General features: G+C 55.7%; 1 protein-coding gene across 2 annotated transcripts; it reads left to right on the top strand.

Annotated features, from left to right (window-relative positions):
* The first annotated feature begins 284 nt into the window (after window positions 1-284).
* TOP1MT (DNA topoisomerase I mitochondrial) lies at window positions 285-23,124 on the top strand. Of its 2 annotated transcripts, XM_058565076.1 has the most exons (14): window positions 285-365; window positions 3,623-3,738; window positions 6,360-6,481; window positions 8,637-8,759; window positions 9,327-9,514; window positions 10,330-10,474; window positions 10,846-10,989; window positions 11,205-11,390; window positions 13,763-13,831; window positions 14,107-14,221; window positions 14,909-15,036; window positions 15,569-15,663; window positions 22,341-22,490; window positions 22,948-23,124. In XM_058565076.1, the coding sequence occupies exons 3-14, from the start codon at window positions 6,416-6,418 to the stop codon at window positions 23,048-23,050; spliced, it is 1,512 nt and encodes a 503-aa protein (XP_058421059.1). In that variant the 5' UTR covers window positions 285-365; window positions 3,623-3,738; window positions 6,360-6,415; the 3' UTR covers window positions 23,051-23,124. The 2 variants fall into 2 exon arrangements, with proteins under 2 accessions (XP_058421059.1, XP_058421058.1); XM_058565075.1 differs by lacking the exons at window positions 285-365; window positions 3,623-3,738 and adding an exon at window positions 3,755-3,894.
* The last annotated feature ends 518 nt before the right edge of the window (window positions 23,125-23,642 follow it).

Genomic DNA, 23,642 nt, shown 5'->3' with positions numbered 1-23,642 from the left:
GTGCACGGAGCGGCCCTGCCAGTGTGGCTCTTTGGGAGACGGCCCGGCCCGCAGAGGAGGAGCACCTCCCACGGCCGGAGCCCTCCGCTCGCTGGGCACTGGGCCAGCGGCGTCAGCCGGCCGGAGTCCACCGCCAGTTGCGCAAGGGGCGGGCCCCGCGGGGGGGCGGGGCCTGTGGGGGTGGGCGGGGCGGGGGCCTGCGAGGAGAGGCGGGGCCCTGCAGGCGGAGGGGTCGGGGCAGGCGGCGAGTGCCCACCAGCAGCCCCTGCTCCTGGGGCGGGCGGCGACCAGGTTGCGCGCGGTCGCCCCGCATCCCCGCGGCTTGCAGAGGGCCAGAGAGCGGGAGTGCCGGGCAGCAGAGCCAGGTAAGTCATTGAGGACACCGGGCTGGAGAGTCAGGGCGGGCTGCACCTGGTCCTCCCAGCCCCTGACCGCCACTCCTGGCCGGGCACGGAGAGCTCAGGGGAGCACGGGCCCTGCGGATGGCGTTGCTCTTGAGTTTCTCCAAATGTAATTCAGAGCACAGAGGTAGCACGTGCTGTTTCGTGACTTGAATCTGGTGGACTTCCTGCCCCAGGAGGTACGGGCCCTGCCCCATCTCACCCCTGCTCGCACCGCGGGAGGGCCCCCCATTTGGGAATTTCTTCCCCTGTTGGCTTTTTCTTCGGTTTGTTAAGTGTCATTGTCTGTGTAGCCGCGCATGGCCTAAGCGCTCTAGTGTTTGGTTTTGGATTTTGTGTCCGTGGTCTGACGCTGGTTCTTTCATCCCACGCTGGGTTCTCGGTTTCAGCAGCTGGGCTTCATTCATTCCCGTGTGGGCACATATCACGCGTCCAGTCCCTGCTTAGTGGCCGTTGTGCTCCCTGCTGACCCTTGTTTCTGCTGCAGTGCTCCCAAGCCCCATCCTGGGGCACGTGGGGCTGAGGCCCTGCAGGTGTGTGTGGGAATGAGGGGGGTTAAATAGCGGGTGGGATGTGGGGTTCTGTGTGTGAAATGCTACGTTTCCAGAAAGTTGGGGGGGGGGGTGCCACCTGTTAGCCATCGGAGTTCTGATGTCACAAACTTAGTGTGTTTGCGCCTGAGTGCCTCACAGTGGTCTGGTCAGCCCTGCCTCAGTGTGACCTGAGTACTATCAGTTCATCCATTTTACAGCCAAGGGGCTAAAACCTGCCCAGGGCCGCGCAGCAGAAATGTCCTGTCTGCCTCTGGGAACTCGGGCTCTGCTGAGGAGGAGGGCATAAGCATGACCGGCTGAAGGAGCCCAGATAGGGGAGGAAGGCGCCCTGGGAAGACAGGGGTCTCGCCGCAGTGCCCCTCCACTGGCGCGCATCCCTCCGCAGATGCATTCCAAAAAGAGCTGCTGAATTGCAGCTGCACGAGATTGGGTCAGTAGGTTGGAACAAGATCTCACTTTCAGAACAAGCTTCCTTCTGATGGCCACGCTTGGTCCAGGGGTCTGGAGGGACAGAAGAGCGTGTGCACGCTGCAGTGTGCAGTGCTTGAGTGAGCGCCGAGGGCGGGGTGCGAGCACATATCGCACTCACAGACCTTGGTCTCAGCACGTTTGTCTGAAGTGAGGACGATGGGAGATTCTACCTGGAGGCTTTGAGGAGGAAGTGGGCATGCTGCCTAGCGTGTAGTGAGTACCCAAGCCCCGTTACTCCCAGGTGCTCCCAAAGTGCGTGTTTTTATATCTGGAAACGGATGCCTCTTCCATTGAGTCGATAAGAAAGCATTGTCTTAGTTTACATTCTTAGCGTAAACTTAACAATGTACCCCACCATCAGCGCCACCCTAGATCTACTAGAATGGGGTGGCAGAGTAATGAGCGAGTAACCCTGAGATAGGTGGTGCTGTCTCCATGTCACAGGTGACCTCACAGAATTCAGTAGAGGCTCCTCTACTTCCCTAACCACACCCCCGCCAGCTGCCCCCCACACCTCAGGAGGGGTCTGGGTGGGGTGTGGGGCTCCCCTCTGTTGTCCCTCGTCACCTCTGTGCCTTCGGTCACCAGAGCCTCTTGAGTCTACCCTGGACTGTTCTTAACCGGCCCGCCGACTTCTCAGGCTACAGGCTCCGACCACGTGCAGCCCCTGCTCCTCTTCCACCCTGCCCGGTCCTTCCTTGCAGAAACAGCCAGCAGGACCCTCTCAGTGTGTCTCGCTGTGTCCCTTTCCTTCTCAGACCCTTCAGAAACTTCCTCCTGCTGGCGGCTGAGTCGATGGGCTGCCTGTGCTCAGGGCTAAGCATGGGTCTTCCAGCTCTGACGTGTCCAGGCGTCCGTGCTGGGCTGGTTACATGCCTTCTTGGCTGGTGCTGAGAGCAGCGTCCGCCTGTCAGGGAAGGCTGGCAAGGCCGCGTGGGAGTGCTCATCGTGCTCTCCTCGTCTCCTTCGCTACTCACTGTGCTGGTGCTCTGTCAGGCCAAAAGCTTGATCATCTTGGGGCCTCTGCACCTGCTGTACCTTATGCTGGGAGTTGCTCCCCCCCCCCCCGGCCCTGGTCTCTTCATAGACCTGCACCTGAACTGGCAGAGGCTTGCCCCCCACCCCAGGGACACCCCCCCTCGCCCTTTCATCTTAGCCAAGATGTGTCTCTCTGAATTCATCTGATTTCCTCGCTAGATTCCGTTGGGAAGGGGCTTGTTGGTTGTCTCTGTCCTTGGGACCTGGTGTCGTGCTGGCCCAGAGCAGGCCCTTGGTGGACCTCTGGGGCCTGGGGGAATAGACGATGAGTTCACACGGAGTCAGGCTCCGGCGTGGTGCCACACTGGGCCTTGTCTGTCTGCCTCCAGGGCTGGCTCTTGTCTGAGATGGAATGCTGTCTCGGGAGGATCTGGGGACTGATGGCAGCTGGGACCTCAGCAGGGAGCCACAGGGGTCATGTCCGCCCAGTTTCGTGGGGTTGTGTCGGGCTGTACAAGCTGTCCCCACAGCCAACAGCAAACCGCTCCCTAGAGTCCCTGAGGCTTGCACTCGTGGGCCGCCTCTCTGCTTGGACGTCTGCTCTGCGCCTCCCCTCAGCCTCTCCCCCTCATCCTCTCTTATGTGGGCTGGGACTCCGCCCCCCTGGGTCCAGGTGGCCCCTCTCCTTGAGAGCTGCTCTGCCTGCCCTCCTCCTCGACCCAGTGCCTCCAAGTAGGGCTCTTCAGCATGGAGCCAGGCCTTGGTTTAGCAGATGAAACGGTCACAAGTGCAGACAGCCACGCTCCTGGAGGGGCTCTGTGGGGCCCTCTAGAGATGGTCCAAGGGACTCTGGGGCAGCCCTGAAGGGACCCAGCTGGGGGCGGCCCTTGGAGGAGCGTCCCCTGCCCCTTTCCACCCAGCCAGGCTCATGCACCTGTCCTGACTGGTGACTTTGCAGCAGATCTGAGCAGTTTGGAGAGGGAGGGGTGGTTATTTGCCTAGGAGTGTGGTCTGAGGTCAGGCAGGGTCCATCTCAGCTGGCACCCCTAGCAGGATGACCTGCCTGCTCAGCTGTGAGGTGGAGGCCACAGTGCCCACCTCTGTGGAGTTGCTGAGGGGGGTGTCCATGAGGGATGCACAGAAAAGGCTTGACTCCAGGCCGGCACACGGCACAGGTGCCGTGTGGTGAGCATGAAACCTTCTCGTCTTGTCCTCTAGGTGGGAAGAGGAGAAGAGCCAAGATGGAGTGAAATGGAAACAGCTGGAACACAAAGGCCCGTACTTCGCTCCCTCATATGAGCCCCTTCCTGATGGAGTTCGTTTCTACTATGACGGTGAGGACCTGCGCCGAGTGACCTGAGGGGAGCACATGTGCCCGTGGGCGAAGGAAGCGTCGTGTCCCGTGACCTGCTTCTGTGCTGAGTGAGCAACAGAGCCACCTCTGGGCCTTGTGCTGCTCTGTCGGTGGCTCTCCCACCTTCATCCCCTGGGTGAGGGTTATCGAGTGGTGTTGGGGCTGCCCCGTGCTGGCAGCACTCCTTGTGGGTCTAACGGTCTGCCCTGGGAGACGCACTGGGTCTTTGCTTAGGCTCCAGGCAGAGGGTGCTTCTGGATCTGGAATTCAGAGGCTCCTTGAGCCCCCTGCAGCCTGGCACCCTCTCAGAAACCGCTGGTGTGTGCAGAGGCAGCTGGCAGTTGGAGGGGACACGTGTGGAGCACATACCTGGCCAAGTGCAGCGGGGTGGGCAGTATCCCCTGGTTCTGTTACCTGCCTTCCTGCTGTGCCCCCAGGGCTGGCGTGGCTTGTGTCCAGGACTAGCCTGCTGGGCAAGGCCAAGTTTCTGTGTCCTGGGCATTTGGAGTGGGCTGCTCACGGGGTGCCAGGTTTTGCTTCTTAATGAGAAACTGAGCTGGTTACTGTGGGGCTGTGAGTGCTGAGCCACCAGGGGGTCAGAAGGTGGGACTCATCTGACTCTTCCCGAGGGCTAGGGGATCAGTGGGGGCCCTTCTCTCCACGCCTCCGCACAGCTGCCTCCGCCCTCGTCCTCACCATCCCTCTGTGCAGGAGCTCTTGCCGGTCCTTGTGCTGCTGGTTTTACGTGTTTCAGCCCATAGTCTGCATCTCTGCTAGAGCAGTCCTTCTGAAGACAGACTTGCTCCTCTCCCAGGTCAGACCAGGCCATCGGCAGCACGTGCGCACACACGGACACGTGCACTCATGCAAGCGCATGCCTACACACACACACAACACACGCGGGCATGCAAGCGCATGCCTACACACACACACACACGCGGGCGTGCACATGCAGGCAGGCACACATGCAGGCAGGCACATGTGCAGGCACACACACACGGGCCCCCACAATCCCCGCAGTTGCCCTGTCTGTGCGTGGGCCAGCCTGGCCGTGCTGCTCCTCCCCTTTCTGTGCAGCCACCTCTAGGCTCACCCTGATTGCTGGCAAGTCCCCCCTCCTGCAGGGTGGCTGCTGCAGGGAGGCCGCGCTCCTCTGTCACTGGGGCTCTTGGAGCACTCACCTTCCCAGAGAATCATGACCTCCTGTGGGCTCCTGCCCAGTCACACTCACACACATGTCCACAGTAGATGCTCAGCTAGGACTCAGACAACCACACGTTTTCGTTGTTGACTGCAACTTGGTTGATGTGCTTTTTGGTTTAGAATCTGTTTCTCCAAGCTGGACTGTGAATTCTGTGACTGGCTGTGCTATCAGAGCAGCTGGGCACCTGGTGGGAACAGCAATGCTGCAGGCGACCTGCAGGGTCCTCGCTGAGCGAGCTCTATGCACCGAGCCAGCCCTTAGCAGCGGCTCGCTGCCCCTTGTGCTCCACGGAGAGCCCACCTCCACTAGATGGGAAGGAAGTCGGGGAGCCACAACTGGCCTGGACAGGCCCAGCCACGGAGAGAAGGGGATTTTGCAGGTCAGAGGACAAGGTGCAGGGAGCTGAGCCCCTCGGGCCTTGGCTGCTCCTCTAGTGTCCTCTGTCCTCCGTTGTCCTGAGAAGGTAGTTTGGGGAAGAATTGTGCTGTTTTATCATGAATGCCTTTTTCCTTATTACCAAACTAATGCATATTTATTTTTCCAACATTTTGTTAGGAAAATTTTCAAACATGTAGAAAAGTTGAAAGAACTTCCTGGTGAATAAATATGTCACCCCCACTTTTAGCGTCCATGCTGCTGAACCACCCATTCATCACTGGCACATCTCTTTAATACACGCTGCTGATTTTAGAATGAAATGTAGAAAATAGTTGGGCAAAGAGGTGAAGATGTGTAAAAGATCACAATACCTGTAGTTATTCACGTTTTCTGCTTTGAGGGTTAACTTTTATTTTGTTTATAATTGTGTGGAAATTTGTGTTTTAGAATTGCAGGTGGGGGCTGGCCCCGTGGTGTAGCGGTTAAACCCACGCGCTCCACTGCTGGTGGCCCGGGTTCGGATCCTGGGCACGCACTGATGCACCGCTTATCAGGCCATGCTGTGGCGGTGTCCCATATAAAGTGAAGGAAGATGGGCACAAATGTTAGCCCAGGGCCAGTCTTGCTCAGCAAAAAGAGGAGGATTGGCTTGGGTGTTAGCTCAGGGCTGATCTTCTTCACAAAAAAAAAAAAAAAATTGCACCTGTTGTTCAACTGTAAGTTTCCATGTAAATGTGGTAGCAAAATAAAATGTTTCAGCAGGAAGAATGTGAGAGATGGTGGCCGTGGAAATCTCCTACAAAGCTCCAGCACCTGCTCGAGGATGCTCACAGTGGCCACCGAGACACAAGTGCATTAATCTTTTTAAATTTAGAATGTGCTGCTGAACTTTAAAAACACCCAGAATGCCTTGCTCTTGGCGCAGTCTGTAACACAGTGTGATTTAAAAGAGCAGGGTTATGCAGGCCGGGGGCGAAGTGGGGCAGCTCCTAACCTGGCAAATCTTCTGATGTCCACAGGAAAGCCGGTGAAGTTGAGCGTAGCAGCCGAGGAGGTCGCTACGTTTTATGGGAAAATGTTGGATCATGAATATACAACAAAAGAAGTTTTCCAGAATAACTTCTTCAGTGACTGGCGGAAGGTGTGTGCTGTGAGTGGCCCCGGCTGCTGTCCTGGACCACACGCCAGGGCCAGGACGCCGACGACTCCTGTCTCTCATGGCCTTATCGAGCTCTTGGTGGCCTCCCTGTTTTCTCAGGGGGCCTAGTGCTCGCTCTTTAGATGTGTCCCTGGCCCTCTCTCCTTTCTCGGGGGGGGGGGGCAGGCAGAGGGACCGAGCCGGGGTTTGTCTTGACCTTGGCCCAGGTGTGGCTGCAGGGACGGGTGGCTCAGGAAGGGAGATCGCAGGAGGCCAGGAGTGGCATCTTCTGGCCCCCAGGAAACAGAAACATTTGGTGGGAAGCTCTTTGAAGATAAGGTGCTACGTTAAGTTTTTTTTTTCTTTTCTTATTTTAAAAAATTGAGTTACGCATGAGTCTGCACTGATCTTGGCAAACAGCTCAATCGAGTTTTTTGTGTGCATGCACCGTGGGACTCCACCCAGAGAAGACAGAACATTCCCAGGCCCTTTCCTGGGGCTTCTCTCAGCGTGACATGAGCACGGTCGCGCCAGCTCGCAGCTGTTGCGGGCGTGCTCCGCTGTGGGCACCCACCATGTGTCCATCTCTCTGTTGTGGGGCGTCTGGGTTCTCTCTGGGTTTTGGCTGGCATGAGGGAAGCTGCCGAGGGTGTTCTGGCCTGGGTCGCTGTGTGGACGCGAGCACTGACCTCTAGAAGGGGCCTGGGGTGGGAGGCTGGGCCACAGGCTCTCCGTGCATCCGGCTGTGCTAGAAACCGCGTGCAGTGTTCCCCCGCAGCCATCCACCTACATTGGCAGCACACACGTGGGGTTGCAGAGGGCTTTCAGTGTCACCAGGCTGAGGTGCACGGTGGTCTCTTGAGGTGGCTTTAATTTGGCTTTTCCTAAAGACTAGAGACAGGGGCATCTTCTCGTGTGCTAATTTTCACGTTTCCTTCTGTGAACTTTTGTCCATTTAAAAAATTGAGTTGCCAGCATAGTTCTTACTGATCTGTGGGATTTTTCCTAGTGTGTTCTGGATGCGGGCCCTCTGTCGGATGTGTGTAGTGTGGATGTTGTCTCCCCGTCTGTGGCCTTCTCAGCTTCCCAGGGAGTCTCTGGATGAAGAGAAAAGTTTTATTCATCAGTTTTCAGTTTACCAGTGTTTTCTTTTATGGTTAATGCTTTTATGTCCTATTAAAGTACTTGATCAGAAATGTGATTTGCGAGTATTTTCTCCCAGTCCATGGCTTATGTTTTCATTTTCTTAACAGTGTCTTTTGAAGGTCAGAAGTTTTTAATGTTGATGAGTGTGATGTATCATTTTTTTAATGGATTGTGTGTTTGGTGTCATGTTTAAGAAATCTTTGCCTTAACCTAAGACCACAGAGATTTTTCTAAGTTTTTTTTCTTGAGGTTTTACAGTTTTAGTTTTTACTTTAGGTCAGTGTGCGCTTAGGTCAACATCTGAGCGGATTTTGGTTGATGAGAGGTGTGGCCCAGAGTTCCTTTTTTGCACATGCTGTCTTACCGTCCTGAGCCGTTGGTTGAAGGCTCTGCTTTCCTGTCCGTCCTCGCTCTTCGTCCGTCTCTGGACTCGGCTCTTCTGCCTCAACGCTAGCACCATGTGCCCTCGTGCCTGCAGCTTTATGGGAAGGCTCGAGTCAGGTCATGCTAGTTGTCCAGCTTAGTTGTTCTTCTGTTGGCACTTCTTTCAGTCACTGACAGAGATGGAAACAGACGCAAAGATGTAGGCCTGTAGTGTGGCCAGTGGTGCAGAGTGGGCAGGACCGGAACAGTGAGAGACCACGTTAGTCCACGTGTCCACAGTCCACATGCAGCCCGGGTGGGGGCTGTTCTTCAGACGAGGCCGTGTGGCCCAGCTCAGAAAGCCACCAAGAGGAAGCATCAGGACCTCGGCTCACCACCTGCCCACCTGGGCCACCGGCCTGAAAAGCCACTCTTGGCGGGGTGGCTCTGGAGGCTACTGGTTGGTGGAGCTCTCTGCCTAGAATCTGTTCCTCCTCCTTCCAGAATGTCACAACGGTCCCTGTGGAATGGGCCCCAAGGTGGGGCAGTGGGAGAGGGTCCCTAATACCCCTGAGAGAGATGTCGGCATCCCAGTCGTGAGCATGCCTGCTTTAGGTGATGAGCGTGCGTGTCTGTGGTTTTGTTGCAGGAAATGACAGCAGAAGAGAGGAGGGTCATCAAGCACCTGGACAAGTGTGACTTCACCGAGATCCACAGACACTTTGTGGACAGAACTGCAGCCCGGAAAGCCTTGTCCAGGGAGGAGAGACAGGTCAGACTGCGTGGGCACCCAGCCGCCCGCTCCAGGGCTCCGTCAGGCTCCCGGGGCCTCAGGGCGCGAGGTTGCTGGTGTGCGCGAGTGGCCTCACGTGCAGGCTGAGAAATGACCCCTCGTCTCACAAAGCTGTTGCTCACGGGATTCTTCTAGATGAGTGTCTAGACGAGGAGGTGGGGTTAAGGGGCCTCAGTGATTCTGTTCCATCACATTCTCAGACTCTTTTGAGTTACGTGCCTCCAAATGTGTTTAAAAAGTACGTCGGTGTTCCAAGAGCGTGGCTGACAGGAAGCCTGCTGTGGGAAATGGGGATGAGTATGTACCGTCAGTGAGGACAGTGGGTTGAGGATGGCCGTGGGCATGAGGTGGGGACCAGGGCGCCCTGCTCTGCGCTCTGCCTGCCTGTCCTCGCTGGGCCTCCCAGGCTCCTGTGGAGAGCAGAGGGGCTTTGACGAGTTCAGCAAATCCCCCAAAAGTGGGGCCTGGTCCTGGGGTAACCACAGGGCGTTTATGTTTGTTCTGTCTCTTCACTAGTAATCTCTACATACTATTTTGTTAATTCAGAAGCTAAAAGAAGAAGCAGAAAAACTTCAGCAAGAGTTTGGCTACTGTACTCTAGATGGGCACCGAGAGAAAATTGGCAATTTCAAGACGGAGCCCCCTGGGTTGTTCCGGGGCCGCGGCGACCATCCCAAGATGGGGATGCTGAAGAGGAGAGTCCTGCCGGAGGATGTGACCATCAACTGCAGCAGGTGTGCGGGCTGCTGCAGGGCAGGGCCGCCAGGAGAACGCGGGGGCCTGGCCGGCTCGGGCCATTCACACGCCTCTGGGAGAGTGGGGTACATAGCAGGAGTGTCACTGCAACTCCCCACCTCCAGATGGGGCTCTGTGGGTCGTGGGCAGGGCAGGGCACCTTCCCACCAGCTGACGACTTGCTCTGCAGCCTGTGTGGTAACTCATCCTTGTCACTCTGCCCCACGCTTGATATTTTACCCCACCAAGAAAGTTTGCCATATTTTCAACATCTTTTTCCATCTTTCAAATTATCAAGGTAGTCTAATAACATGTGACTGTTTGGAACTTACCGGAAGAAAATTCTGGCGAGTGCAGGGTGGACTGCGCTCTCTGTTGGTAGTTTCTGTTATTTAGCTGCAGCAGCGAGGGCGAGGGCAGTGCCCGCAGAGGGATTCCCAGAGGCTGGGCCTGTAGGGAGCCCAGCAGCAGCTGGTGTGCCGGCTGGAGCTGCGGGGCCTGAGGCCTCTTGGGGTGGCCGTCCTCGTCTTCACGCGTGGGGGCGGCGGGCGGCGGCTTTACGTGGCAGGCTCTGAACCAGCCCATCACATGCCTGGTGATGCAGGAGCTGGAAGAGGAGGCGGCGGCAGCACTGGGGCGCGAGGGCTGGGGAGCCAGGCAGGCGGCCCAGAACCGAGACTCAGGCCAAGACCTGCCCTGGGCCGCCATGGCCGTGTGGCTGGGCGCCAGCTCTCACCCAGAGAGGGTCGTCTTGCTCCTATTTCAGAGAACAAGGTCTTGAAATTGTTACGTTTGGGTCACTCTTCTGCTGCAGGGACTCAAAGATCCCCGAGCCCCCGGCAGGTCACCAGTGGAAGGAGGTACGCTCCGATAACACGGTCACGTGGCTGGCGTCCTGGACGGAGAACATCCAGAACTCCATCAAGTACGTCATGCTGAACCCCAGCTCGAAGCTGAAGGTGAGGACAGGCTGACTGCGCTTTTCTCCTGGAACCCCCTCCTGGAGCTCCAGAGCTCAGTGTCCACTGATGGCACCTTCTCTAGCCTTTGGCAGGGAGTTCCCCCAAATTGGCAGGAATTAACAAGCCAATTTTGAAATTATATTGTGCCCATTGGCCACGTGTCTTTTTTAAAAGACAACAGGAATTTAAATTTACGTTCACTCTAAATTTCACTGTATGTAGACTCTGCTCCACAGCCCGGCCCCACCCAGCAGAGGTGCAGATGGAGGGTCCAGAGGACTCCGTGGATTCCCGGGTGGAGCTGACAGTGTCTCCTTACTTAACAGGAGTACCGAGGGTTTTGTTTGCTACTTATTCTCTTTACTTAGGGGGAGAAAGATTGGCAAAAGTATGAAGTAGCTCGCCGCCTGAAAGGGGTTGTGGATGAGATCCGTTCTCAGTATCGGGCTGACTGGAAGTCTCGAGAAATGAAGAAGAGACAACGTGCTGTGGCCCTTTATTTCATTGATAAGGTGTGCTGGTCCCCAGGCTTCTTTGGCTACTCTTCATAGAGATGCTGCAGTCCTGGAGACCTAGTTGTTTGGGCAGCTGTGGGGACAGTGGGACAGTGTCCTGAGCTGGAAGCTTGGGCTGATAGAGGGGCGTGTGTGTGCCTGCCTGTGTGTGCACATGCCCACGTGTGCACACGCGCTAGCACCATGACCCTGACGGCCCCACCCCCGACTAGTTGGCGCTGAGAGCCGGGAACGAGAAGGAAGAAGGTGAGACGGCGGACACGGTGGGCTGCTGCTCCCTCCGCGTGGAGCACGTCCAGCTGTACCCAGAGGCCGACGGCTGCCAGCACGTTGTGGAATTGGACTTCCTAGGAAAGGACTCCATCCGCTACTACAACAGAGTGCCAGTGGAGAAGCCTGTGAGTGCCCTGGTGCGGTCAGCGGCCCTGGGTTCAGGGAAGGAAGCGGGCCTCACGCCTCAGTGTTCGCCCTTTAGCTCTGGACCTTCTTCTTTGTCTTTCTGTTGAAGCTGTCAGGGGGCGGGAGAGAAACGCACCAGGGACACATGGCCTGTTTGCCAGATCCCTCCTGCTTGGAGGCAAGGCCTGCTGTGTGAGAGGCTTGTCTGGGATGGAAAGGGGCTTTCTCCTTTGTTATACGCCCTGGTGGTACGCTCAGGAGTTAGGTGCGAACGCTGACGTAGGCTGAACTGGACCATCTCTCTGGGCGCCAGCTTCGTCATTTGCTCTCCTGGTCTGTGCGTTAGCCAGGGCCCCAGGAACAGGTACCACAACACGCCATTCTGGAGGCAGGGTCACACGCTCTCTGAGACCCTGGGGAGAATCCTTCCGTGCTCCCCTGGCATCTGGAGGTGGTCATCCATCCTTGGCGTCTTGGCTCCCGGTGCATCACTCCAGTCTCTGGCTCTGCTGTCACGTGACTATCTTCTCCCTGTCTGTCTGTGTCTCCTCTGCTTACAAGGACAGTCGTGTTAGATTTAAGGCCCACCCTACCCCATTGTGACCTCATCTTGACTAATTACATCTGCAAAGACCCTATTGCCAAAGAAGCTCACGTTCGGAGGTTCTGGGAAGGACATGACTTCGGGGGGACACTGCTCACCCCAGTACACCTGGGAAGGGTCTCCTGGCCCATAGGGCACGCAGCTCACTGTGGTAACTTCTGCAGTGTCCCCGGTCTTCTCTCTAAAGCAGGAGGGATCTGGCAGTTCAGGGGTTGAGCCTGCTGGCTGACCACTGAGCTCGCAATGCCTGGCCAGGCCCACATTGATGGGAGGAGGGACGAAGTCTGGAAGGATGGGTAAATTTCTGGTCTGCAGAGGGATTTGAATGAAGAGAAATGGGAATTTGGGGAATATTCTCTCCTGGAATGGCGTGCCCTAGATGGTGGTCACCCTGGGCTCCTGTCTCGGTGTGCACCATGCTGTGGCATGCAGAACAGATCCAGCACCAGCTGCCGGCACCTTACAAGCACAAACGGGGGAGGGGGTTAGCCGCCTGAGAACAGAGTGGGAAGCGTGGGAAGACTGTTGAGGGTGGCAGCGAAGCACCTGCCCAGGAGGTGGCCACCCACCCAGAGCCCTTGCATGCTCAGACCTCTGTGGGGGATGGGCTCTGGAATATGTTTCGGGGTTAATGGGCAGGAAGCAACAGATGAGGGAAAGGAGAGGCTTACAGTGGCAGCAGTGAGGAGTGGGAGCGGGAAGGGAGTCAGGTCTGTCTGCATGTGGAACATCAGGCAGCCTTGTAAAACGGTGCTGGGAGGAGGGTTTAGTAACAGAAGGTCCTTACACCGTGTCTTAGTTCGGCTGCTATAACAGAATACCACAAACTGGGTGCCTTACAAACAAGACTTTTATTTCTCACATTCTTGAGGCTGGAGTCCGAGATCGGGGTCTGGCGTGGTCGAGTGCTGGTGAGAGCCCCCTTCCTGGCTCGTAGCCACGCCTTCTCTCTGTGTCCTCACGTGGTGGGAGGGCAGGGGAGCGCTCTGGGGTCTCTTTTACAAGCCACTAGTCCCACTCGTGAGTCAGCCATCTCTGCCGGTTGTTGGGAGAACTGGAGGATACGGTGCCTGGGCCTCCGCCATGTCTGCCGAGAGTGAGGGCTGTCCTGGTCACTTTGCAGCTGGTCACCTGGGGTCCAGCTGAGTGAGGCATGTGGAGCTGCATGGGACCTACCTGGTGCTGGCGAGCAGCATGCAGCTGGCTGAAGAGATAGGGTCTAGGCTGACGTGAGGACGTTTGCACGCCCACAGAAGGACTGAAATGAAAGTGAGGGTGCGCGTGCACGGCCCGCGTGAGCTTTCTCCCAGTAGGGCTGGCCTCTTCAGGAGGACATGAGGTCACTCTCCTGGAAGTGGCCGGTAAAGAGAGAAATTAGACAAAGGGACTGTGAAGGTCCTCTGAGGCCCTGTGGTGTCAAGTGAGTCTGACCGTGTCGCGAGCGCAGGCCCTGGACTTGGGGTCACCTGGAGGAAGCCCAGCTTTGATGTCAGAGGAAGGAGCTGGGGGTGTGGGAGGGAGAGAGCACCAGCCTTGCGCCTGCAGCCCTGAGCTGTGCCGAGTGACCCGCGGGGGTGGTTGTGTGCTCAGACTGCCTTCCTAAAAGGATCCCGTCGGCTGTTCTCCAAATTCTAATCGTGCCAATTTCCCTTTAGGTTCCTAATTTAATTCCTCTGTTTTCTCCAGAAGAAGCTTCTTCTTTCTTCTTGTGCACACGGGTCTTTTCTGAAGGACTCTGTTGGGCTGAAGTTCTTCTTTCTGTCACAGGTATACAAGAATTTGCAGCTGTTTATGGAAAACAAAAGCCGTGGGGACGATCTCTTTGACAGACTGACTGTAAGCCTCTGTATTTTCAAAAGCAGTGTTGGTGGGGGTGACCTGGGGAGTGCCAGTGCAGCTCGGCCTGCTTGCGTCCAGAACGGCCAGTCTGATGAGACGGGACGGCTCTGAGCGCGAGAAGGCTGAGGGTCGTCTTTCTCTTAACCACCAGCTAAAATTCCCCAGCATTTCTTCTTTCTGGAAGCACAGGGCGGGGAGGCTGGGAAGAATATTATGAAGCTGTCTCCAAAGCAAGCCACATTTCTAGAAACCCACCTCTCCCCCATGCTCAGACTAGCAGCCTGAACAAGCACCTCCAGGACCTGATGGACGGCCTGACTGCCAAGGTGTTCCGCACCTACAACGCCAGCGTCACCCTGCAGGAGCAGCTGCGGGCGCTGACCAGAGGTGAGCGAGGCCCCCCTGTTCTAGGGAGAACGTGCCCTGGTTGTGGCTGGTGTGCGGCTGCTTAGTTGGCGGGATGGTGTGGCCCGTGTCCAGGGAGGAGTAGAGCCCGCCTGGCCCCAGGGGACAGTCCAGGTTTGGGTTGAGTCGGAAGGGTCAGGGATGTGCTCGTCTCAGCTGTGAGTGGCCCGCAGGACCCCAGGCATCCTCTGCCATGTCTTCCCTGCAGGGCCTGCTGCTCCTGGCTGTGGCCAGGGGCGTCCCTGAGGGCCACCACTGCTCAGCACTCCTTTCTCCATTGCGTCAGCCCCACAACCACACAGTTAGGCCCCTCACCTGGTCTATCTGCCGCTTCTTAGCAGAGTCAGTTTTGAAGTACCTACCCGGCTCTGCACGTCCCTACTCGTGTACCAGAACCCTCTTCCTGCCAGCCTTTGCCCCCGCTGCCCAGCTTCCCAAGCTCACCTGGTCTCTGGGCCCTTGGTGGAGGCTCCTGGGTGCCATCTTGACTCCCATGTGGTGGTCTCATGGTCACACCCCAGCTCTGCTCCGGGTTTGTGGGCCCCTCACACAGGATGCCTACCCCTGACTCTCGGTCTTGTCCACAGCATCAAGGTCCACATGCGAAGGGAAGGGGCTCCGTGTGAAGCATTGTCCTGTGGTTTTCTAACAGACTCGCCTGTTTTTCAGCTGAAGACAGCGTGGCTGCTAAGATTCTGTCTTACAACCGAGCAAACCGAGCCGTGGCCATTCTCTGCAACCACCAGCGGGCAACTCCCAAGACCTTCGAGAAGTCGATGCAGAATCTCCAGTCGAAGGTGCACGGTGGGCCCGGCACCTCCCTGTGGGAGAGCCTCTGGTACCAGTGCCCTGGCCTCCCTCCCCAGGTTCCCCCTGCCCTGCCCTCCCTGGTGCCTTGTTCATAGGCCGGGGCCGCATGGTTGGCAGAGGTGCTCCAGGCAAATCGGGGCTGCCCAGGGCCTGTTGTTGGCCAGGAGGTGGCTTCTCTGAGGGAGAACTGACTAGAGGAGCCAGAGGCTGTCCTGGCTCGATCTTCTGGTGTGGAAAGGCTTCTAGTCCAGGAAGGAGGTCAGTGCAGCAGGGGTAGGGTCTGGCTGGAGCAGGCGGTACCTAGAGGGCCTCTTCCTTACCCTGTCCCCTGGCCACAGAGTGACTGCTCAGGGTCGGCTCTCCGGCACCCTGACTAGGCGAGCAGGCACCCATGGGGCTCAGGGCCGGCTCAGCTGGGCCCTTTTAGGGTGTAGGGGCCAGCAGGTTTGGACAGTGATCCTCGGGGCTGGGCCCCGTGGGGACGGGAGCAGCGCCAACAGGGCCCCTCTTCCTTTGCAGATCGAGGCGAAGAAGCAGCAGGTGGCCGAGGCCAAGGCGGAGCTGAAGAAGGCGAGGGCCGACCACAAACCTGGTGGGGATGACAGGTCCAAAAGGTGAGTGTCCTGAGGGCCCAGGCTGTCTGAGTCGGGGATGGCTGACCGTGAACTTAAGCTTTTCCCCTTACCAATTCTGTGGTTTTCTTTTCAATCTTTATTTTGTGATTTTTAGAAATACAGACCGTGTTATTTGTGTAGAAAAGTGAAGCAGTACAGAAGTGCGTGAGGAGAAACGTGGCCTGGCCCGCCCGTGGCCTGTCAGCAGTGGGCTTGCCCCTCGTGCTCGGCGTGCCTGAGCTCCAGGGCCGTGGTGGTACTGTGCTTTTTAGAGGCTTGGTTGAGATGTGATTTTTGTAACATACGGTTCACCCCTTTACACTGTACGATTTAGTGGTTTTGGCATATTCACAGAGTTCTGCAGACATCACCACTGTGGATTTTGGAACATTTCCGTCATCTCAGAAACAAGCCCCCTGTCCTGAGTGCTCACCCCGCTGCCCTCCGGCAGCCCCCGGACGTTGCACACAAGTGGCGTCGTGCGCTCTGTGGACTTTTGTGTCTGGCTTCTGTGAGGCAGCAGAACGTTGTCAAGGTTCATCCATGTCATAGCACGTGTCGGCCTTCATCCTCCTTGTTGCCAATACTCGTTCTGTTGTCTGGATAGACTGTGTGTTGTCTGTCCATCCATCAGTGCCTGGGTATTTGGGTGGTCTCCACTACTTGGCTTTTGTGAGTAATGCTGCTGTGAACACTCAGCATAAGCCGGGGTGTGTTTTCATTCTCTTTGGCACATCCCTGGGAGCAGAAACGCTGGCTCACTTGGTACTTCCAAGGTTAACATTTTAAGAAAGCTGCAAATTGTTTTCCACAGTGGCTTCACGCGTTTTACATTCTCCCCAGCAGGGTGTGAGGGTCTGGTTTCTCCACCTCCTCACAAGCACTTTCCTTAGTTCCTCTTGGTTTGATTACAGCCTCCTTGGCGGGAGGTGGTCTCTCCTTGTGGGTTGATTTGCGTTTCCCTGATGGCTAATGAGATTGAGCATCTTTTCACGTGCTTATTGGCCATTTGTACATCTTCTTTGGAGAAATGTCTGTTCAGATCCTTCGCCCATTTTTCCGTTGTCTTTTTACTGTTGAGTTGTAAGAACTCATTATTTATTCCTGATATAAGTCCCTTTTCAATACAAGACTTGAAAATACTTTCTCCTATTCTGTGGGTTGTCTTTTCACTTTCTTAGTGGTGTCTTTTGAAGCACAGAATTTTGATGAGTCCAATTTATTTTCTTGTTGTTGCTTGTTCTTTAGTGTTGTGTCTAATAAAGCTTTGCCTGACCCAAGGTCATGTGGTATATTCCTAAGTTTTTGTGTAAGAGCGTTAGAGTTTTAGCTCTTACATTTAGGTCGTTGATCTGTCTTGTGTTAACGTTTGTACCTGGTGTGACGTAGGGGTCCACTTTCGTTCTTTTACATGTGGATCTCTTGCTGTCCCAGCACCATTTGCTGAAAAGACTGTTTTTTCTCTACTGACTGGCCCTGGCTCCCTGTGGAAGATAGTTGATTAGAGAGGTTTGGGTTTATTTCCGGACTCTCATTCTGTCCACATTCACGCTGTCCTGGTGCCGGTACCACTCAGTCTTGAGTCCTGTAAGTTTTGAAATCGGGAAATGTGAGCCCTCCAATTCTGCTTTCCCCTTTAAAGATTGTTTTGGCTATTCAGCGTCCCTTGAAATTCACATGGATTTTAGGGTCAGCTTGTCAGTTTCTGCGAGGAAGTCAGCTTGGATTCTGATGGGGATTCTGATGAATCTGTAGATGGAGTTGGGAAGTTATCTCCTTCTTAACAAGGTTAAGCCTTCCAGTGTGTGAACACTAGGATGTCTTTGAGATATTTCGTTTTTTAATTTCTTTCAACAAAGTTCTGGAGTATAAGTTTCGCACCTGTCTTTGGTTAAATTTATTCCATGAGTGTTTTATTCTTTGCCGCTGTTGTAAATGGAATCGTTTTCCTAATTTCATTTTGGATTGCTCGTTGCTTGTTGGAGGTCCCCAAGACCAACCCAGGCTCAGCGATTCACCGGGAGGACTCCCAGGCCCACGCAGATTTATTACAGTGAAAGGACACACGGCAGTCGGCTGGGAAACCAGATACGAGCTTCCAGAGTCCTCTGCCAGCCCCGGGTTCTCTGCCGGTTCAGATAACTCAGTTACAACTTTCTGGTTTCAGAGATCATTATTGCCCCTCCCCCACCCCCCACAGGTACTAGGATTTTAGGGGTTTTTCCTTTGTTGTTACAAAATCACTGTTCACATTCAGTCATCGTAACTTTATATTTCTTCACTTATCCTATTTTCTCCCCGAAACCTTTTGTCTGGGTTTTGTGCACGAGGGATAAAAGCATTTCCACAGAAAAACGTTTCTGTACACCTGAGCCAAAAAGACAGCATGTCCAGCAGTTGGATGTCCAGATTGACAGGAGGGACTCCTCGATGTTCACAGAAGTTCCCGGTTTACCTGACCGGTTTATGTAACGTCCAAGAGTATGGGCTTGTTTCCTGCTGATGATTCTTGGAATCAGCAAGCAGCCGGGATAAGATGAGCTGTATCAGACAGTCCGCCTGCCCCACTGGGTGTGTGCACCAGGGGCAGGAGGAACCCGGGGGCCAGCTCTCCCTCCACTGCTGCAGATGGCACTGACCACAGAGTCTTAGGTTGAGCCGTGGGACATCCCCGGGGGTGTACGTGTGTGACTGTCCCTGTGATGTGCCCTCCCCGGGCTGCGCATGTGCAAGATTCACACGCTAGGAATGCAGTCAGTCTCTGTGTTAGAAGTACACAGCCCGCCGCACTTGATTTCTGACGGCTCCCTCAGAAAACAGGCTTTTTCCAGGGGGCATCTGCAGGTGACCCTGCTGGTCCAGCCTGCAACTATGATGTCTGCCCAGTTTAGGTCCCCGCGCAGGGGTGTCCTAAATCTGCAACAGTCCCTGGGTCAGAGCCTGGTCATGGAGCCTTGGGTCCACTTCTGCTCTGCTGAGGCTGAAACACCCAGAGCTGACAGTGTCGGGTTTCTGCTTAGAGTCGGGCCCAGACCACGTGTCTGTGAAGTCAGGATTCCAAGTGGACCAGCAGCTGTCCTTCTGCAGCAGCAAAGTGGAGACGCTGCAAGTCCAAATGAGGAGGCTTCCCTGAGCCCTCCTTAGCTCATCCGTCTGCAGATTAGAAATGGACCTGCTCAGAAAGTCAGCAGCCCTGGGGTCCCAGAGACCTCGGCTCACAAGAGCTCCTGAGCAGCTCCTTCCACCCCGTGTTTCAGACTCCAGAGCTCGTGTCTTGTCTGGGGCAGCGTCCTCTTCATGTTGTCTCTCTTTCCCGAGACTCTGAGAGGCAAAACCGTAGTAAAAAGCCATCATGGAGACTTGTTTCCAGTACTCAGAGTTGAACTTCTAGCCCTCCCACCGGGTGCGAAGCAAGGCTGCTGTGTCCAGTGTTGCTTTCTCTTGGCACCTTTCTGGTTGGGATGATCCGTCTGGCATTTATAAAATTACAAGCATTTCACATTTTGTGTCAATTTTTTGCTGTACGACCAGATGCAATAACGACAAAATACAAAGCCATTACCAAAATTCCCCATTTTTTCCTTATTGCAAATGTACTCAGCCCCCTAGCAGTTACAACTTTGCGGGGTTAAGAAGAGTCCAGGGCGACTGTAAAGATGGCAGCTGGAATGGGGGCCCAGCAGCAGCAGCCATATCAAAAACTTTGTTCCAGGCCTGGGAACTGATCTAACATTTTTTTTCTCCCACTTGGAGGGGAGAACAATGCAAACTTTTAACATTTTTAGCCCATCCAAAGCCCACTCTTGGGAATTTGGGGGCCCTTTCTCCCACCCGGGGGAGAACAGAAGCCTGAGGCCTGACCTGTGCTGCTCTTTTCCCCTCTCTTTAGCCACCACGGCCAAAAGCAGCCCAAGGGTATGAGCCCCCCACACCCCGGGGCTGGATCTGTATGTCCCGATTCCACAGGGAACTCGGACCTCTCACAACAGATGGCGGCTCTGCAGCCGTTTCACCACGGACGACTCCGCGGGCACCCAGGCAGCAGAGGAGTGTCATGCCACCCCGCCTCCTTCCTTCTCAGACGAGGCTCTCGACATAGCTCAGTGAGGCAGAGGGCCAGCGAATCCCACTTTTACACCAACTTTGTCAAAGGTCCCCAAGACAGCTTCTAGGTTCGATGATTCCATGGGACTCACAGGACTCGGCAGAGTCACAGCCATGACTTAGTAGAGTGAAAGGGTACAAGGCAAAACCAGCAGAAGGAGACGACGCACAAGCCTCTGGTGTCACACAGGACAGGTGTAATTTCTCTCACCAGTGAGCTGTGACAACACGCGTGAAGTGTTGTCCACCAGGGAGGCTCATTAGAGACCCGGGGCCCAGGGCTCTCATGGGGACTGGTCACCTAGGTGCCCTCTGCCCGCCACATTCCTGACTTCCAGACCCCTGGGAGGAGAGCAGGAGCTCAGCATAGACCGTGTTTATACAAGCACTTCAGGCTCAGCGAGCTGCTCTATCCGTGAGGGCCATGGGACCCCCGAAGTCCAGCCTTGGAGGCGGGCCTTTCCGAGGAAGGGCAGGCCTGCCGTGTGGACTAGGAGTAAGCTGACTTTGGTTGATCTCATGTCCTGCAGCCCTGCTGACCTCAGTTACTAGCACTAGTAGTTTTTTAGCAGATTCTTTAGGATTTTTAAGATCATGTCTTCTGCAAATAGAGATAGTTTAATTCTTGCTTTCCAGCCTGATGCCGTTTCTTTCTTTTTCTTGCCTGATTGCTCTGGCTGGACCTGCCAGCACAGCGTTGAGTACTTGTGACATGAGTGGAAGCCTGGTCTTGTTCCTGATCCGGGGGCAGAGCCTCACTCTCCACACCAAGGACCATGTCGGCTGTGGTCTTTCTTAGATGCCCTTCATTGATTGAGGACGTCCCCTCTCTTCCTAGGTTGTTAGGTTTGGTTTTTTCATGGAAGGGTGTTGGGTTTTGTCAGATGCTTTTTCTGCATCTGTTGAGACAATCAGTGTTTTTGTCTTTTCCTGTTGATATGGTCTATGACATTAATTGATGTTCAGGTGTTCAACATCCTTGCGTCCCTGGGGTAAACCCTGTTTGGTCATGGTGTGGAATCTTTTTTATACGTTGCTGGATTTGGTTTGATTGTGTTGAGGATTTTTGCTTCTATATTTATTTATTTATTTATAATTTATTTACTTTTCCTCCAAAGCCCCAGCAGATAGCCGTATGTCATAGTTGTACATCTTCTAGTTGCTGTATGTGGGACGCGGCCCCAGCATGGCCGGAGAAGCGGCGCGTCGGTGTGCGCCCGAGACCCGAACCCGGGCCGCCAGCAGTGGAGCGTGCGCACCTAACCGCTAAGCCACCGGGCCGGCCCTGCTTCTATATTTAAAACGGATAATAGTCTATGGCTTTCTTGTGATGTCTTTGGTTTTAGTATCAAGGTAGTGCTGGTCTCAGAGTGAGTGGGGACGTGTTCCCTCCTCTGTCGTTTTGAAAGTCTGTGAAGAACTGGTGTCACTCCTCGTTAAACGTGCGGTAGAGTTCACCCGTGACGTCCTCTGGGCCGGGCCTTCTTTGTGGGAGGTCACCCCGTCGCTGTGCTTGCTGGAGGCCTACTTGGATTTCCCGTTCTTGTTGAGGTGGGTTTGGTGGTTGGTGTCCTTCTGCTTCTTTGTCCGCTTCCCCGGGTGTGTGGTTCGTGGGCACCTGGTTGTTCAGAGTCTCCCTTACCATCCTTCTTTAGCAGTGTGTCCTCTTAATTCCTGATGGCTATGGCTGTGGTTCTAGAAGTGTGGACATTTTCTCATTGAGACAGGTGTCCTCAGGTGCAGAGGAGGGGTGTGTGTGTAAGAAATGTCAAGCAATTAGACCAAAGAGTATTCATATTCAGTGAAAAATAAGGCGGTCACCCACTGTGACCTCCGGTTCCCCAGAGGCAGCTGCTGGGAGCGTCTTCTGTAACTTGCGGAAAGCCTGGATGTGTGTGTGCCCGTCATCCTCCCTCCCTCTGTCCCCCTTCTCCCCATAAGTAGCACCCACTGTTGGGTACCTTGGTGTTTGCCTGTGTGCCCTCCCAGCAGTCATGTCAGAGCAGCGCCCGGACACGTAGCTCATGCTTCTTAACGGCTTCGGGATGGACGCTCGCCCTTCAGGCCGCCCTGCTGCAGCATCCGCTTGGGCTGCTCCATCTCTTCACAGCAGTGCTTCCACTTGGTCGTGAGTCATTCCACATGTGTCCTGGCGGATTTGAAGTGTGAACTCCTGGGAGAAGGACTGGGGTTAAAGTTCATGGCGCTGGTGACCTCACGGCCGTCGGCAGGTTGCCCGCCCTCCCCAGGCATCATCTTACCCAGTGTCCCGGGTGAGGTGTGTGGGAGATGGAGGGGGTGCCTGCTTGGAGAAATGTGCTTTTCTTTAAAAAGGTGGGGTAAGGGCTGAGCGTCTTTCCAAACGGGAAAAGGCTCTTGTATCAGTTTTTATCCTTTGCCCCTTTTTCTGTGTCTGTCGTGTTTCTGTTTCCACAGAGCTCCCGTCTCTCCGCCTCCCTTCTGCCGGGAGCCGTCTCTTGTGGTGCAGGCCTCCCTGGGGCACACGGCCCGCACCCTGCGAGTGTGCAGGCAGTGGCCCCATGGGGACCTGCGACCCCTCCTTCTCTTGCCAGCTTCCTGGAGAAGAGGAAGAGGCTGCTGGAGAAGCTGCAGGAGCAGCTCGTGAGACTGAGCACACAGGCCACAGACAAGGAGGAGAGCAAGCAGGTGGCCCTGGGCACGTCCAAGCTCAACTACCTGGACCCCCGGATCAGCGTCGCCTGGTGCGTGGCCTCCAGGTTGCCATGCCCACTGGCGCCTTGAGGAGGCACCTGGGTTCCCCAAGTGGCCCCGTGGTCAGCACAGGTCCTTCCTGTGGCGGGACCTGACTGACTGGCGTGTCTCTGATGCCCACTCCTGTGTCGTCAGTCCTCCCTCCCGGAGAGCTTTGGGACAGTCTGAGGCCGGGCAGGGAGAAGCAGCCCGGTGTGGTATGGTGATCCCGAGTGTCAGGCTACCTGCACCCACCCAGCCACAAGGAGCTCAGCCTGCCTGCTGGGAGTGGGAGTGGCTGGGTCACTTCGTGCCCCACGAGCCTTCCCTGAGCGCCCCACTTGCCCTTCTGTGTCCCTCACACCCTCGGAGGTCTCCTTGACAGCCCCGGGCGGTGGCCGTGCCCAGGAGGAGCAGGTCTGGGCAGCCGAGGCTCTGTTCCTGAGAACCCGGCTCTCCTGTCCACAGGTGTAAGAGGTTCGGGGTGCCGGTGGAGAAGATCTACAACAAGACACAGAGGGAGAGGTTCGCCTGGGCGCTCGACATGGCAGGTGAAGACTTTGAATTCTAAACGAGCATCTCCGTGCCTCAGTGGAATTTATTGTGTATATTTTCACTATTAAAGCAATATTGGGGAATTTTGTACAATGAAATGTTTTGCTGCATTTGTTGTGTCGTTATGCAGAAGGTTGCTGACACCTGTGCCCTGTCCTTTGAAGTGTGTCCCCTCCCCCAGCTGGTGTCCCCGGGCTCTGGCAGCCCACGTTGTCTAGCAGGGCTTCTGCACAGAGGGACGGGCAAGAGCTGGGCCGTGGCTGTGTGCCCGTCTCTAGAAGCCACTACCAGTGCACAGGGCTGCTGGGGCCAGTGGAGGGGGTCCCTGACTCCCGTGAGAGGCCTGTGTGCCACCACCTCCCCGTGTCCCAACACTGAGCAGGGACCCCTCAGACACACTGCACTTCTTCCTGTGAGCACATGGGACAGCAGGGCCTCAAGTGCCTGTCTGAGCCCGTCTCCCCTGGGAGGGCTGCCCCAGTGCCCACAGCCGGGCTCTCCCTCCAGGCTCTGACCTGGCAGCAGGGAGGGGGTGGGCCCGTGGGGTGGGTGGAGTCCTTGTGTCCCTGAGTGAGCAGTGGCAACAGATGGGGCCATCCTGAGTGTGC

The sequence above is a fragment of the Diceros bicornis genome, chromosome 21, assembly GCF_020826845.1.
Source record: "Diceros bicornis minor isolate mBicDic1 chromosome 21, mDicBic1.mat.cur, whole genome shotgun sequence".
NCBI lineage: Eukaryota > Metazoa > Chordata > Mammalia > Perissodactyla > Rhinocerotidae > Diceros > Diceros bicornis.
This window is presented reverse-complemented; position numbering and strand designations above follow the sequence as displayed.

Excerpts from the sequence above, each read along its gene's own strand:
- TOP1MT (XM_058565076.1), top strand. The coding sequence starts at position 6,416 with ATGTTGGATCATGAATATACAACAAAAGAAGTTTTCCAGAATAACTTC. Across the intron at positions 13,832-14,106 it reads ATCTCTTTGACAGACTGACT|ACTAGCAGCCTGAACAAGCA; the intron begins GTAAGCCTCTGT and ends CCCCATGCTCAG. Across the intron at positions 14,222-14,908 it reads GCTGCGGGCGCTGACCAGAG|CTGAAGACAGCGTGGCTGCT; the intron begins GTGAGCGAGGCC and ends CCTGTTTTTCAG.